At 40.7% G+C, this 17,711-nt stretch overlaps 1 protein-coding gene and 1 long non-coding RNA gene across 7 annotated transcripts in view; one reads left to right on the forward strand and one right to left on the reverse strand.

Moving 5' to 3' along the window:
* Positions 1-17,711, forward strand: part of LOC111260590 (allatostatin-A receptor) — a 93,761-nt gene that overhangs the window by 70,865 nt on the left and 5,185 nt on the right. For all 5 annotated transcript variants that reach the window (XM_086968397.1, XM_022833473.2, XM_022833470.2 and 2 more), the window contains exons 5-7: positions 12,304-12,531; positions 16,443-16,522; positions 16,649-16,834. In XM_086968397.1, coding sequence (XP_086824523.1) covers positions 12,304-12,531; positions 16,443-16,522; positions 16,649-16,834 — 494 coding nt within the window. The remainder of the gene's footprint in view (positions 1-12,303; positions 12,532-16,442; positions 16,523-16,648; positions 16,835-17,711) is intronic.
* Positions 3,413-17,711, reverse strand: part of LOC111260638 (uncharacterized) — a 44,133-nt gene continuing 29,834 nt past the window's right edge. The window contains exons 1-3 of one of the 2 annotated variants that reach the window (XR_002680454.2): positions 12,255-12,337; positions 3,869-4,107; positions 3,413-3,516 (exon numbers count right to left, since the gene is read on the reverse strand). This is a non-coding gene — a long non-coding RNA (uncharacterized LOC111260638). Of the gene's footprint in view, positions 3,517-3,868; positions 4,108-12,254; positions 12,338-17,711 lie in introns of those variants that run through there. The other variant, XR_002680455.1, reaches the window with a different exon arrangement.

Consider the following 17,711-nt stretch of genomic DNA (forward strand, 5'->3'; position numbering starts at 1 on the left):
GTACTCATCAGTTTAATAATCCCTGCACTGTTTCGGTATTTCAAATTTTCGCCTAAATTGGAAGGATGTAATTCTTTAAAACCATACTTAAATAGCGTTACACTTCTGTACATAAGGCAGTCATTCTTGTTCTAATGCCACAGGCAAAAAATAACCGCAAGATTGCCAGTCAGCTGTACCATTACAGGATTTCATATATCCTTTGTTTAGACAATGGTGTCGGCCAACAATGGTTTACTGCAAGAGGCGACTTGCTTTGTTGATTCAATTTATTTTCTCTCCTTCTAATCGGAGCAGAACAATTTTACACTGTTTTTTGAGTTCTTAAACCCGGCACTCGTGTTTCAAGGTGTGTCCCACCATTCTGTGTTCAGGACGCCTTGGTTTTCTGGTGCCATTAAGCTCCATACAAAGCTCCCAGTAACAAGACCCGCTCCAAGCCAAGTGAGTCCGAAAAATATATACATCGGAATTGTCGTCACAGTTTTTCCACCGCGAAAGACCAGTCGCTGTTTTTGTAACGGCCGCTGCTGCTGCTGCTGCTGCTGTCGACGATTACATACTGCGCATTGTGCGCATGGTATATGAGAGACGTTTCCATTGTAGATACCCATCGATAGGTGGGATTTAAATTTTTAACTGCTTGAGTTGCTAGGTATCTTCTCAATGCGCTCTTGTATCAACAACTGCAGGAATGCCTTTGACCTATCGATCTACTTCGTTTCTGTCGGAAGATAACTCGTCCAAATACTGTTTGCCGTTTCCGTTACCACTAGCTAGTTGGGCTACAGAGAAATACAGCTTTAATCTCTACGCTGATAGTGCACCTCGCAATGCTTACCCATCAAGGGGTTCTCGAGATGGCGCAGTGTTACTTAACGTGTTTCCTAGTAAATTTAGGTACATGTAATGATTTAGATTTGAGCCCGGTTTGGGCACATTTCATTCTGCGGTTGGAAGTGGCTGTCTTTCGCATTGCCTGACAAGTTAAACGGCTGTGAAATATGAAAGAAACATCGTTTTTAGGCATGAAAAGGTCGACGTTTGCTAACAGTAACTCAGTCGTTCGATCAACAGCAATAAAATAGAACATTGTGCATTAACACGTAATTGTTTGCGAGAAATTGTTGTATAGCAATATGGGTCAATGCATAACAGTGACAAGTGTGCAACCCATTCTTTAATAATCACGGTCAAATTGACGTTACGATCTTCGAATCTACTTCATTACTCTATCTATATTAATCTATATCTGGCAAGTCAGCATAAGCCTAATCGATCAATATCAAACATGTATCAATTTATGATATCTAACCTTAAAAATGATACTGTTCCTTTTTACTTTATCTTATAACGTAAAAATCTTCAGCCTCGTGTAAAACGTAGGTGCGAATTCAATCTGATTGGGTCGTTTATAGCTTACAACACCTTGTTTGATTGCTTTTAACTGCTGCAGTAGCAGAAGCTCGTCTTATAACGTATTATCGTCGTCAATAAAACGCAATATTATCATAGATTTCACAGGGCGGATTACCTTAGAAAGACGACAGGCCTACGCATCGAGAGACCTAATCAATAGTCGCAGAAACAACGCCCTATCTCCGTTCGTGGCTCATACCGCACGTATTAACGACAGCAGTAACGTTATATCTTTCGGCCCCATATTGCTATCACTAGTTATAAAAGAGATAAGGCTAAAAGTTCGTGTGCAGGGTAAAGTATTTATATTTAGGCCACACGGAGCTAAGCTAACCGTTTTCCGGCCTGAACGAACCATTCGTCGAACTCGTGATCGTAACATACTGTGTACACTCTTTTAGTTTCACTTTACTGCTAACCTATACGGCATAAGTACCCACGCTTTTCGTGTGTTCCCGTACCTATCTATTTCGCACTGCATCGAAAAAATTGTTGCACATTGCGGATTTTGGGGAGGTAGGCGGATCACCCTCTACCGCGCGCTAGCGTCGAACTTCCGTGTTCCACACTGAGGCTTACGGAAGTAAAGATGGTTTCTTGCAAGCGAATAGGTTTTTGACGTTATGAGCATTACTCCCATTATTTTCCCTGCCGCTGTGGAAGAGACCAAACCTTACCAACATTAAGTAGCGTATGTTAGACAACCGCCAACGACAAGATATGAATCGTCTGTGCGGCGTACATACTGCGCATACCCATATCAGATAGTATGCGGATGAGATGTGGAGCCACTGACCGCAGCGTGACCTGAAAACTTTTCCTTCCATTTTCTCAAGCAGTTCCTGTGAAGCCCCACTTAGGTCTCCTGGACGAAACCTGGCAATCCACTTGTACACATTGGTTGGTTGATTGATCAGCTACCGAAAATTAGTCTTTTATGTCTGCTATACAACTGAGATCAATTTATATAAAGATGACCGATTCATCCATTCCAGTCTGAGTCGATTCATCCATACGATTCGCTTCAGATCACACAGTTGGACTATAGAGCAGAATAGCTCTGGCGGAAAAAAATGCTCTGAAGTTTGCATTTTGGCAGTTATATCCCTCTTCCTAGCCTTTAATCTCAGCCGATGTAGAGCTTATAAAGAAGAAGTTTCACGTAGAATTGCTTGCTGTATTGATACTGGTATCACTGTTGCCACCGGCCATTTATTTAACAGCCTTATATTGCACACACACTCATGCGAGCCGATCAATTCATGGTTCATTGTCGAGTCTACGATAGCTAGATCCAAGTCATTTAGTATCTTGCTTCCATCATTTTCGTGAATACACACAGATTTTTGTCCAATTAATGTATTTGTATTCTGTGGATAAATTTCGATCGTTAGCTTTGTGAGTTTTGTGTATCATTTTTGCCGAAATCCGTAAAAGAGGCCCGGCAGCTCGTAAATGTAATTTTATGAAGCTATAGAATTTTAAGCTTATAGAAAACACAAAAGAAAGTATCTAGCGTTGATCTATGTCTAAAATATCACGAGAAGCGTGGCCTAATAATGTGGTAATGATATGTATGAATATCCTGGGGAATATCGTAAATACGCGCCTTTTTCGTGGTTAGCTTGAGTGAGGCCAGGAGTGTAGTGAGTATCGCTTACAGCTCTACAGCCATAGCGCGTGGGTACCTCATTCTCAGTTATCGTATTAACGAAGTACATGCCAGAGCCGTAGGGACATGGAAACTACTTATAAAAAAAAAAAGTAGTCTTCTTTGCTATATTTTGTTGCCTCTGGGAATGATACGAAGAAGATATTTTGGGCCGATGCACGCGACAATTGTGGCCGTCTGTAGGTTCGTGACGTTCTATGCGACAGTCGATCTTGTGTTTGCACCTTCAGATAAATTCTTCTTTATATGAGAGTAACTTGTCTTTTATTGAGCCTATCTAATAGGGGCGAAATAACTGAAGAAATAAGTGTCATCGAAGACTTCAGTTTAGTTTCATTTTTATTGATTCAAAATTATGGAGAAAATACATAGTTGCATAATTCGTGGACAATACACAATCAATAGTAAACGGCCCTGCGCAGGATCTATAAAAAATAGAACGGTAGGGATTATAAAACAATTAGCATGTTAGAATGAAACACGGACTATTGCGAATAATATAATAAATGGGCCAGTAATTTAAACTCGCAACCATTTAATAGTGAAAACAAAAAAAAACAATGTTACTTATGATATCAAAATCGCCATATATATATAATTATTTGGGCAGTAATGATATAAATAAGGTAATAATGATAATAATAATAGCACAACCGCTGATGATTTTTTAAGGTATATTTTTAATAGCAAATGGAGATGCTTTACGTTGTCACTTCTCTAATCTACTTATTCTAACTATTATATACATATATATGTGTCTCGTGGAACATAGCTTACCTCAAACAAAAGTTGCTGTCAACCGTGGAGTGCTTAGAGATCTTTTTGATCAACAGTTGATGTCTAGTATCGCGTACTTTTAAGATTACGAAAAATGCCATCGGCTAGAAACGAGGCGACTGAAGAGCTATAAACTGAAAGCCATTTTTGTCATATGAATCCTATGTTTCGCGTTTGTGAAGTTGGCCAGCGTCGTGAAGAAGAGTTTCGCGCACTTACCTTTCTCCACAATATCCTCCCTAGAACAGATGTAACATCGTAAACGATTCATCAATCAAACGATCGTTGAATGAATAAATGAAAAAAGGTAGAGGTTTAGCGACAGTCTTTTTTGCACAAATCAATCAAATAAAGGGAAGGTGAAAAGGCCTCTGGAAGGCGGCTATTCTGTTCGGGCTTAGAGAAACAGGCTTAAAGACCGGCAAAGCAGTATGTATTTGAACCATTGTCTTCTAAATTAAGTACTAACGCACAAAACTGGCCATAGTACGACTTTTAATTGTATTTCGTTAATTGTATTTTCAGATTAAATCGGGAATATTAAGTCTGACAAGTAGCTGTTTCGATTTCCTGCAGTTCTCTTAGCATTTTTTGCAGGACTTTTTAATTTAGATTCCGACCTTGACCTCGGATCTACGCTCATGTTCTCTATTGAGTTTAGAAGGATTGGTGTGTGCGTGCTAAAATATAACGACAACCTCAATGTGTCAATGAAGTCAATCGATAGAATGTGTAAGGCAGACATAGCGCACCAGCCGCAGTGGAGAGTTACGCGATCGTAATTATGTAAAATACTGTGAATGTTTATTTTCGACTGTTCGAAGGCAATTTTTGAATCATCGATCATGATCTCAGCTAACTTCCACCCTTTGGCTAGTCGAATACATTAATTCATAATAAAATACCGAGAACAAGTTAGTGACTGTATTCCTAGCTCAGGAATAGCCTTTCATCAAGTAACTAGGGGAAAAGGCAACCGTACGGGTTAAATTCATAGAGACTGATTATTTTATTTCAATCAATTTCAAGGCTTTATTTACTAGATACATTACCATATTTTTCTTTAACCACTAGCGATATACGTAAGGTGTGCTTAAGGAAGATCCGGCATTACTTTTGACCTGTCTGCTTGAGTGAATTAAATAAATTTAGATAGATAGGCTGGCCGTCGTTGCAGATGAACATTGGGTAGATGAGGCGCTCTAACTTTTACAATTGCTTTGTCTATTACTGGTATAATAACAGTAACGTCCAGTGGCAGTAGCCCGCATACAGCATCTTTCTGCTGTTACTTTTGAAACTCGTTAACTTATCCACTCGTTTCTCTGAATACTCGCCTATCTTAAATGCTCCGAGTTTTACGTTTCAACGGCTGGCTTCTGCCGTGAGGCGAAAGGTGTCCCCGCCGGCGTTGAACACAGATTAATTCACTAAGCAACCATGCTATTCTAACTGTTTTTGGGACCTTGAATCTGGCCTGATTGGCCAGAGTTCAAGTGTTAAGTTCATTGTTCTATCAGCTCATTGCACTCTACTCGTGGTATCCTTTCACTTAACGTTATCATCTCGTAGCAATTTTCTTGATGCAGCTCTTTTTTCCTAATACTGGGAGACTTGTGTGAATTCGTTTTCGAAGTCATTCCGTGACGTCGGTACGTCCTTCCATCACTCTGAACCATATTGTCTAAATTTCTCCTTAAAAAAACGGTGCGATTAATTCGGTAAGTCAGGTCCTGCCCTATTTACCGATAATGTCTACGACAAATGTTACTATCTCTACTTTAGACCACCCTTAAACGTCACACTGTGATACTGAGCTACTGTTATTAATGTGTTATAGAACTTTTGTAGTCGAGCTTGTTTATTTTATTTATACTAGCAGACTATAGATGAAGTTAGAAGCTATTTTTTTAATATCAACTTGACGCCATTGGAATCTCTTAATTAGCACCATTGCTCTGTGCCAGTTTGTTGGCGTCAATCCTCATACGACTGCGAATAAGAATTATTTCAAATAACCGGTGTCCCATTGGTTTGTCTAAGATACATTGTTGCTTTTAATATGAGTTCGATTTTGACTGATTATTTAATCGAACAGTGTGTGGCCTCTAAAGTAGCCTGGTCTGCTAATTAAAGTCGACTGAACGCAGACTACAAATTGGTAGCTTTTTTTTTACACAGCATAAAACACTACACCGAGTGTACGAAATTCAGATGTCCGTAATATAATCGGCAAACGTCATGGATGATAACGACTTCTGTAGTTCCCGCTTTGACGAAAGCGTTTTTGCCCGCGCTTCAGAGTTGTGAGGTTGATACAAATCAAGTTTTCTTGCACTGCAGGCACATCTCTGCGTGTAGTATGTTCAGCTTTGGGTTGTTGCCTGGTGAGAGGCTTGGTGTTGCCTTCGTTCATACAGATGAGTTTCTTGTGGCAGCCGACTAAAAATAGCGTTCCTTGATGCAACTAACCTTTCCCTCTAACACGTTATGCGAACGTTACTAAGTTTGCAATGTCGGGTCGAAAGTAACGTCAAACACGTCGTTACCTAGTCGTCCCCTTGAGGACGAACGAATAGTATCCCGTAACGAGGTATCGCTTGTTTTGCATGTTTCTCACTCTCTTTAATCTCTTCGTGAGACAACTGGCCATTGGACGCGTTCCTGCCCCCCGCAGCCAAAGCTATCCGAACAAGCGAACGGTCGGCCCTCTATACCTCGACGATTTCACCGGCCACGGCACTGAACCCTACAAAGCAAGTTGCCCTTACCACCACTGCTAATATTGCTTCTACTATTCGCCATCGTCGTCTTTTAGACACCAAACTCCATTTTAAGTTGAACTTTTCCTTCATCTTGTTTTTCTGGCCCATCATCCTAAGCGCACACATATGAAGTGCTCAACAGAATTGTCCTTGTCTCGCCTACGGAGTACCCATTTCAGACGATTCACAAGCGAAAAATACGAACACATGAAATGTAGTTTATAAGCGTACACTTTGCCCCCATCTCACTCATAACATGCACTTCCAATTTTCCCACAAATGAGCACTGAGGTGCCAACGTAAACGGCAGCAATGTCTCGGAAACAGTGGATCGACCGTCATCAAATCCTCAGTCATATTCGCCAACCTAACTGAGGCCTGTTAGGTTGCACGCCCGGCATCAACATGCCGTCAACTTGCGCTCCTTCTCCCGCTACTACCACTACGAAGTCTGCAAAGCGATTGTTAAGGTTGTAACAGTCGGTATATAATGTTCGTAGCGGATATCAGTATATTTGGCTCTTAATCAAGATATGTTTCTATACATAACTGCTAAAAACCTTATTACTTATAGGACATGATCTGCTATTTTAATCAATTACTTTTTTTTCTGCTAAGTTCGATGTTCGTAGGCCAGTCCACATCGATTCTGCGAATACAATATTTGCACGCACAGCCGGCTCACGGGGGTGTAAATACAATGTATACAAGCGTTCAGTTTCTGCCTTGGACTTACTACAACCCTAGAACCTCGGCGCCTTCGCGTACACGTCACGTGCCTCATCGCTCTATGAGAAATGAAACAATAATAGGCGGCTTATTGTCCACTGGTCGCCTTAAGAGATCGTGGCAAAAAGAGGTAGAATGTCGAAGGGGACCACGATATTAAAGCGGCAACGCTTATGCTGTAACGCTCGCGATGCTAGCGGCTATGGCATAGTGGCTGCGGCCCAGTGACCTCCTGGGGGTCGGGCGAGGTGTGTGCCGAATACTCAATTTCCAACAACGTCGCAAACGTTCCGCTCCCTTTCTTTTCAAACAGCTCGGTTTGTCGCTGCATTTCGTGCATTACAGTCGAACACCGGAGGCCTGACACTTAAAACAGGCAGGAAATGGATGGCTGTATGAAAAGCTCTTTGTGGGTAGTACGAAAAAACCCACTGGACTGGATACAGCGAAAACGCGAACGTATGACAATACGCGCATGGACAATCGACAGCAACGAATATATAATCAAAACGTACCCCTTTACAGCTGAGATAATAGATAAGATATAATGCGACTACGTCACAAACACATATAGACACACATACACAAGAGCCGACGGCTGTGGTGACGACGGAAAATGATAGTGTGGCTAGCACCAATACGATTCGCGTCCTCAAACATGGTGCGTGCTAGGTTTATACGGCAGATGCATAGGTAGATGGTGAGAACTCGTCTACATAGTTAAATGTTTAGCATAGCAAATAAGTGCGGTCTTTAAAAAGACGTCGTCGCTATTAGCGAAATGTTAGCAAGGCTACGAATACGCCACCGGCAATTTACCTACAGAAATAGCTATTGCAAACGCCGAACACTGGTGACAAAGGGTACATTTACCTAGATTTTCTTATATCAAAGAAACATAGAATGCTTTTATCGAAATGATGTTCCTGGCCGCCAGATGGCAGCCAATGAAATAAAATGCTACTCAAGTTGACACCAATTGTGAAGTGATGCCATCACTTACTGATACTCCGAGGATGCATAATGGAGTAGTAGGTTATCAAGCATATATGCCGTCGCTAACATGAAAGAACAGAGCATAAAAAGAAACTTCACGTAAAAAGAGAACATCCCATTGGATATGCATCATGTGAGTGTAACGAACCAAATAGGATAATAATAACAACTGTAGTATTTTAGCACAAATACCCGTCAACGAGTGCGACTCTATTGCCGCTACTATGGCTATTTTACGTTACCGGTCAGCTAGCCTGAGTCCTATAGCGGGCTCCTTTCTACTTAAAAAATCGTCTCCTGTTTAATTTCACAACAACTGTATTGTAACGTATAATAATCTTATAAGTAGTTATATACACCCATTTTAGTTGAGCAGATACGTTTCCCCCAGAGGTTCTTGGGCAAAGTATCGCGGAAGTCCACTTACATTCAAAATGATCCATACCGATAATCCACAGCTACTCCTATTAGCGGCAAGTCAGTGCGTTAAGTGTACGTACAATGACAAATACAGTGCCGTTATACAATTGATACCGTTGCCTGATGGTACACGTATATACAAATAGATATATAGCACCATCTAAACTGAGTACTACTAGAAACCCGGTCATATGTGCATTTTCCTGATACTACTGCTGCTACCCTTATCTAATTTTAACAGAACAATGTTCAAAGAACAAGAAAGAATTCTTTGTGCTACACGTGATGGTCGCTGCCTTAAATAACTGGCTTTAAAAGCCACTCCCCAAACTCTCTCACCGAACTATCTAGATGTCTTTCAGTGTCTGGGCATTTTAAAAGAGTGCTTAATTAATTATTGACTGTCCAAAATAAGTTGGGGTGAAGGTGAACGCTACGGAAAAGGATTCAGTCTCAGACACGTTTGACGGATCAGCAAGCAAATCAATGTCTTTTTGGTTGGGCAAATAGGCATAATTTTTTCTATTACGGTGTAACAGTAAGTAGCTTTTCTAGAAACACCTGCTAAATTTGTGTATAGGGCCACTTTGTTGGATCTTAGAATCTATCGGCTAATTTAACAATAATAAGCGTGTATTTTTTTCACAAAATGTTACTCGCCGTCTGCAGCGGGTGTGCAGAACGGCATATCGCTGAACGTCAACGTATGGAATCGTATCACAAGCGATGATAATCCATGCCGAGGCCTTGTGTGCCCCACACACCCCTCGGGATGGAGCAGCGTACAGTGTAACGTCCCATCACAGTCTACACGTAGCGCATCGAATCCTTAATATAATTACATATTCTTAATCAGAAATTATGTGCGTACCTAGAGCATGTCTACTTTTGCGTCTAACTAGAATCATCCGAAGGGCTGTTAGTAATTGGATGTAATGGCTAGAGTTAAATGTATCAACATTAATAATTATATTTTGCCGTACGAGATCTTTGTGTGAAGCTTCATCTTTTGATGAACGCTAATTTTTAGGACGTGCGGTTCCATCGGATAGGGCCTATCAGTTGTTCATTGAATAGCAGGTTGACATTCTGAACAGTCGTTTCCATTAGGAAAGGATTTGTTGCTTCCCACGATAGTTTGGCCATGACCTATCAATTTAGACCTAGCCCTGTTTTTTAGAAGTGTTTTCCTGTCTGGCTCTCACAAGCTTGGATTTTCGAGGCATTCCGAAAAGCTTCCGGAAAGACCGAAACACATTAGACAAATGCGTACTCCTATATAATTGTTGGTAGTCTTGAATGTTTGCACTTGTATATATATCTGACGGTATTACAATACACTATGAACATATTCGAGCGTTTTCTGTACACATAATGCATTTTAGTACAGAATAAATACATGATTAACTTTCATTGTTTACAGCATGTGAGTGCTGAATTGAGGTAACACGAAACAGTCTTATATCTGTGCCCTGTAAACGTTAGTTCAGATCTAATTCCTTGTTCATGACTTAATGTAGGTAATAGCATATTCGCACATATGTAAACCAAAGTAGATAAACGTTTTGTCAACATACAAATAAAGAACAAGCGACAGAAGGAGCTATTAAGATTCGTTCGGGAGTTTTTCCTTTTGGAAGCGTGTTTCCCGATTTCATCAAAACGGCCATTGGTCCCGGCCAGATGACCACTTGGTTTAGAATATTTCTCATAAAGACTGACTCTCCCTTCGCATCTGCCAGTTGGCGTCCACCTGCCGATAGAAGCAGGTGCTGTAAAAGATGGTATTCAATCTGTGCCTATCAGATATTTATTAGCAGTCAATTGATGCCGATACGAGCATAGGCTCCTTGCTCTATTGGAGACGCCTCAGCCGAAATGACTAGTCCATCAATGTCACCTATTCATTCAAACTACGCACCGCTAGCAGAGAAATTAGGCTGGTAAAGACTCGTAAAAAAACGGTAAAAAAACGTGTGAGTGAAAATTAGTGGCCTTTACTATAGCTGAAACGAGTTCAGAGAGAAAACATTTTTTTAGCCTGGAAAATCAACGCTCCGCGGTTAAGTTTTTGTTTCGTGAATGCCAGAGCGCAAAATGGGTGAAGGCATTAGGTAAGGGTGCTCCAAGAGAGAACGCAATACGTGAATAGGGCGAACGTTAAAAATGGAGATTAGAGCGCTGAAGAATAGATATCGGGACCCGAAAGATAAAAAGACATTGCCTCGATCGAGGAGGCCTTTGATTTAAGCAAAGCTTGAAGTCTAGGGACATTTTCGGCCAAAACTTTGATTTCACATGTAACGAGCTACAGAATTACAGCCCAAATCCTGAAAATGTGAAACCTGAGAGAGGTCAGACGAAAGAATGGCGTCATCCTGAGCGTAAACTGAGTTCGGTGGCAGTATCGAGTAATGGTAGTACTTGTAGTCAAGTGAATCAGGGGCATTTCTTACTGTGACATATTCGATGAAAATGAGCGATTTCCTCAGGCGATTTCTGGATTTTTGGCACCACACGCTGGCTATTTGATGATAACGCCAAACATCAGTGCCATATTTCAATCACTTTTTAAAACTGAACAAAGGAATATCCAATATTGGCGTCGACACTCTTATTCTCCCGATCTAAGCTCGTGTGGTTAAGAGGCTTTCCATGCCCTAAAAAGGCGGGCGGTGTACACGGATATATACTTCGAGAAGCCTTAAGCGGCAAGATTATTTATGGAAACGCTGCCAGAGCTCTAGGACAAATGCACAAAAGATAAATGAGTAATAAAAAAATAAAGTATTTCTAAGAAATACTAAAAAAGCATTATCTTAGCCAACTAGTTAAAAAATGATCAAATTTAAGTTCACCGGGGTCACTGGTAAGAGGATGATACGCATTTTTTAAGCGATAGTTAAAAGAATTAACTTTACTGATGAGCTCATATGTACGGCGATTGTTATTTAGCAGACAGCAAAGATCTGATTTTTAATAGTTCGACGAAGTTCCTAGCTCATCCATTCCAAGCTTGGGGACGCCACTTCCTTGGGACGCTTCCCATTTGGCTGCGGCCTCTTTACCTTTTGTATTCAAACACAGTTTTATAGTGTTGAACTTCAATGCATGACAAATTTGCTTTACGCCTATGGTCAATACCATAGACCATTAACAACGAACGTCCGACCGTATGGCCTCTCCCCCAGCGCGCTTCCCCATACGGATCGCCAACTCGTCTTTGTTCGTGGGGAAACAGGTATGCACAGACTACAGTTTAACTGCTGCTGCTGCTGCTGCTGCCGCTGTTGCAGCGTCAAATCGTCAAACGTCAACTGATTTTATTTTCAACGATTATCAATATAACAGCCTTAGTATGATTGTATACTGGGATATTGTCATTAGCAGTCGGCTAACGTTGGTGTTTCCGCTATAGTCGATTTTGTTATCCTTGCCTATTTCCTGCTCCTCTATCAACCATTCGAGTGCCTTACCGTCCAATATAATTAACATCCATCTACTTCGTTTTGACGACTTTTGCAGGCTATTGGCCATTCGGCGACGTGTGGTGCCGCACGGTGCAGTACTTCATCAACGTGTGTGCGTTGGCGAGCATTTATACGCTGGTCCTTATGTCAGTCGACCGATATCTGGCCGTTGTTCATCCGATCACATCAATGCAGCTTCGAGTTGAACACAATTCGCTGATTGCGTGCGCCCTGCTCTGGGTGATCATCGTTATCGCCTGCATACCAGTCGCGTTTATTCACGGTTAGATGATCCGACACAATTGGGGCAAATGTATGCTTAATATATTAGCAACAGCTTTACTGCGATAGTCGCACTGTTTAAAAAAAAAATTGTCTCGTGCCTAATAGCGGTACCGGACGTAAAAGTCAAACGAAAAACAAAAAATAGCAAAGGCAGTAACTACCTACGAAAGCTTGTCACGACCGAGGCAGTCCGACGGGCATCTGCTCTACACGCACATCAGAGGCATTCCCATCTGCACGTGTTAGAATTTGGCACGCCGTGATTTCGTAGGCAGTATATAAATCAATATGTATCCAAATACCTAACACATATGCTGCCTGTCGTTATGGTGCATTTGGAACAGGTCCCTAGTCAATTGCATCTTGACATTGTCAGCAAATAAATCCATATAGCAGATCCAACCATGAGACTTGCTTTTCACAGAATTATGTGATTCTCCGACGATCTCCTACGATCCAAACGCAGTTTCGCAAAGTTAACTTCAACCTCGTTTGGCCCCGACCTTCTACCTCAACACGCACTCCAATGCTAGGGGTGCATAATTAAATGTACCATGTCTTCTAATTTGTTCGACGCGCACAGTGCATAATTCTAGGCAAAGTAGCGCATAAATTACAAATTATGTCCAGCTAAAACGTTTTCCTTGAGGCGTGAAGCGTAAGTTACAAACTCTGCATAGTCACGCACTTACACAGGTGTCTTCTCGTAGGATACGAATCGCTCTCTTCGCACCTCTCCCAGGGTACCGAAAACAATCAGTAGCCTCCGAGGCCTTCCGGCACACTAACCAGACTAGTCATTTATGTACTAACCGTCCCTACTTTCTCCATATCGCTATTTTGATCCGAAATGCACGCATACACATGTATTAGCGGAAATAATTATGATTAGGATTAGAGGGAATTCATTCGATGAAAAGATAGGCACTTAGATAGGCACCCTAATTACCTATGATGGTAATCCCCTTTCTTGGAACTACGACTGCAGTAAGCGCAATATGTCCCTTCTCAGGCCCGGACAAGAACTAATGCAGATTCCACCTATGTGTATCTATATCTATATAGACTGTTTTAGCACGGAAGGTATAGATGTACCGCAACGTACTATCCTAGACATTGTATTGTTACTGGATGAATAGGAGCGGACTGTACTTTGTAACTTTCATATTGAATTTGCTCTTGTTTCTTTATGGACACACATCTTCCCATATCGACTATAAAGAAGCAGTATCGAAAACTCTGTACATATATGCATATAGACATTACTGCAGTATAATATATATGTTCATATTATGTAATTACGTCTTGATGAGCGTGAAATTACCTTGTATGTTCAAGTTATCAGGCTTTATAAGGCATTTTGGGGCATTTGGCCTCAAGAATACTGTATGGTATCAAGCCCGACGGTTAAACAATAGGAGCAACTTTACTGTAAAAGATCCCAGAGAAAATCGGATTTAAACTATCTGAATGTTGATAACAACATACACTGAATCTTATTATAACTAGTATTATTTCTATTCTTATACTGGATCAATTAGGCGTACAACGTCAGCGTTTTATTTTGACATAGATTTTGATCAAAAGGCTAGCACATCTACCCAACGGCACGTAATACGAATTGGATCTGCTTGAGCTAAATAAATCATAGGCATATATGAACAGAGCTATGATTCTACATCTCGCATGATTGAACATCCGTCGGCAACGGAATAAGACAAAACAAAGTATTCTGCTTAGCTGGGAGGCAGAGCCCGAAACACTATTATATCATTGTGGTCTAGGCCTTGGAGAAGTCGTTTGTCTGACACAAGCCACACTTGATTAAATCAGTATGGCACGGATCACTTTAAGCATGGCGAATGTAACATTGACATTTTTATGATGATTTATAGTAGATAGCCAACCGAAAATAGTTCAATTTCAAAAAAATGGACGGCGGCACACCATCTGTGGCGTGAATGAAAGGGAACCTATGGCTAAATATGGAACATATTCTTTAAAGTATTTGTAACCTTCTTTGTACCATGCTTGGACACCACTTGAGCAAGCCTTCGTATCTCTATTCTATCTTAACGTGTTAGATTACGCGCAAACGTTTGCATAGCAAACAGAGCTCAAAAGAACACGCCTCGTGGCATTTTGCATATTCGCTGAATTTTCCCTCTAGGAGCGTTTCGCTGCTGCTCGGTGTCCATTTAAGCACCCTGCCCCATCAGCCGGTAATCACTCGGGTGACGGAGTAGGGTGCTTGATGTGCCACTTAACGGTAGAGGTGAGAATATACATGCTAACAAAGGCATTGAAACTTAAGAGTTAATAGCAAGCCGAACTTCACAAAAAGCAGTGCCTTCCAATCCTTCTTTGTGCTTGAGCTAACCAACAGCAGGAAATACACCTTATTAACCTATTGAAGGAGACTAATTCACACTTTGCTGAAGTTGAAATCACGTGCAGCTCAACAAAATTTACCGTAGATAATCCTGATATATATATATATATATATATATATATATATATATATATAATTGTAGTCTTATGAACGAGTAGATTAGATTAAGGCGCAGAAAAGCATCACGACCCGATCGAAATTTTTGTCATCTAAAATCTCAACTTGCTTAGCCCTCTACAGGTGCTACCTGGATAATGAAGCCAAATGTTTTTTATGAGAAGTCGGTATTAAGTAAAATCTCGGCATTTACGACCAGAATGTAGCTACCATTCAAAGTGCGCTATTTTGAAACGCTACGAAATACTCAAGCTAACTTTAAAGTTTAGCAGTACTTGAACCAAACTAGTTTAGTGCTCCGAAACAGCGCATTGATTCACTTCTTGTTTCCCATAAGTATTTAAATCTAGCTATCAACAAACGGCTCAAGGTATATTATCGTAACCATCTACATAAGATAGTAGTGCTATCGTATAATAAATAGCGCAAAAGGTCCAGGGAAATTTTTCATGGCCAGGTCATTTTTGTTGGCATTGTATATTTGTGTATTGTTACTATTGTAACACAAAATAAAACGTTTGAAGGATGAATGATGTATACTTCCCACTACTTGGAAACTGTTGTTAATAACTGTTGGCGTAACACGATGAAGCAAAATCCTTGCAACGGAAAAAGTTTCAGGCAGCGCTCCTTATTGGCCTATTCAGGCGTTTGCCAACTTTTCGATTTCGCTTTTACTTGGATACTTGACTATGTTCTAAAATGAATGAAATCTAGGAATCCAGGCAGGTAACAGTACATTTAGTAGCATGTTATTTATTTGTAGCACTTCACAGGGAGTAGGCTGCGAGTACCCAGCGTCACTTGGCAATACAAGACCTAATATGCGATAAATAGAAATTTATTGCTACCAGATCGCAATCTTTCGGCTAAAATCGCCTCCTATGGCACTTATTAGTTGGTTGTGTCTTTACAGATATAAATAAAGAGACCAGTTACTAAAGAATGCGAAGCTATGCATCACTAGTGTTTAAAGATTAACTACTTAAATGATCGAAAGGCTTGCGGTTTCCATATAAGCCTTCTGGTCCAATATCTGGACCTAACGTACGCCTAGATTTATAAAGCAATAATTGAATGCAAATTATTTTTGTATTAACTACTTAACATATAAATGTGAAATTATGCGTGATTTTTAAAATTGAGTACCATTTATTGCAAATTTCATTTAGTACTGAATAGGCACGCAAGGCGATATTGCATAGGAATCTATTTACCTTCTAAGTGTAATTAGGACCAGATACCGCATAACATACCGTTCGAACATAGAGTACTAAAAACTTTTTGTAAAGGTAGTAGTTTGTTTTTGTTGCTAAAGGAGACGTTTGCGCTGTGCTGTATCATTTGTATTTTACACTTCGTCCTTAATAATACGGATTCGTCTCTTTTTTTTTGAACAGGTACAAATCCGGCAGGGGTAAACACCAGAGAGGTATTCTGCACATACGACTTTGACAGATACAACCATAACGTGTACCAGGTACTTAGACAAAGGAAATAAATATGGCAAAAGCTCTCCTTGTAGATTGCCGATGCCTTTCTCACCTAACTGTGATCGCTTTGCTTTGCCTGTGGTTTGATTTCCCTATTCGCATGTAACCGACAGATAGTATTTTCGTTGACGTCCTTTTTCGCTCCGTTGGTCGTTATCTTCGTACTCTACATGCTGATGCTCAATCGGCTATGGTTACGGGCGAGAAGTTCGGCGGAAAGCGTTCGAAGTCGACGGAGGGTAACACGACTGGTCGTTGTGGTCGTATTAACGTTCGCCGTCTGCTGGGCGCCCATTCAGGTTTGTGTTTAGTGACTTATACCCATTTATTTATCAGCTTCTTGTCATTTTTCCCCATAATAAAAATCGAAACGCATTGCATTTTCCCTCATTGCCTCAGTGTAATACACCGACATCCCGCTAATCTAACGTGATCTCGGTTTCGGTGCAGAGAAATCAACAGCCATAGAATGACTTTACGTATTTTGCTAGGAGGTCTATAAATATGTCCTAATGGACTTAAACCACATGCGTCAAGGTTCCATAACAGGAGCTATGTCGCAGGTTGACTATACCCGTTATTTGCATCTCTGACTGACTAGCTAGCCTATTGAGTGATCGCTTAACGTTAATTATCGTATCTAATTAGATCGTCCCACACAGCTTTCGCTGACATTCATATTTATGTCAGTGTACTGCTTCCTGCATGTCACATATCCAATACCGCAATCTGATCAAGTCCTGCACAGCTGAAAAATAGGTATGATGCCGATTCGGAAGTCGATTGTATTTTTAGGCATTCTTTGCTTGATCGACATCCCCTATTGTAAGCAAGAATGGCTTGAAATAAAGTGCAGGCTAACCGTAAAGGGACCTTGCACGCCAAACCTCCTAAATTGGCCTCTGAAAAAGTACACTCTCGTTAGATACAGTAGCTTTTTTATTACTGAGAACTTTTAGATGTCTGTGTGCAGTTACCGGGTGGGTTAACAAATGGTCGTAATTGTGCGGACAAGAACATCTGTAAAGCTAAAATCATCGTCGACTCGGAAATGTTTTCATTCAGTATCCCACAACTGTTAATATAATGAGGCCTATGCCGTGGCAACCGTTCAAAATGGTCTCGTTAAAAATATACTTCTGCCAGTTTACAGAGTAGCTCACTTAAACCTGAAGT

This window comes from Varroa jacobsoni, unplaced genomic scaffold (assembly GCF_002532875.2).
Source record: "Varroa jacobsoni isolate VJ856 unplaced genomic scaffold, vjacob_1.0 scaffold_44, whole genome shotgun sequence".
Taxonomy (NCBI): Eukaryota; Metazoa; Arthropoda; class Arachnida; order Mesostigmata; family Varroidae; genus Varroa; species Varroa jacobsoni.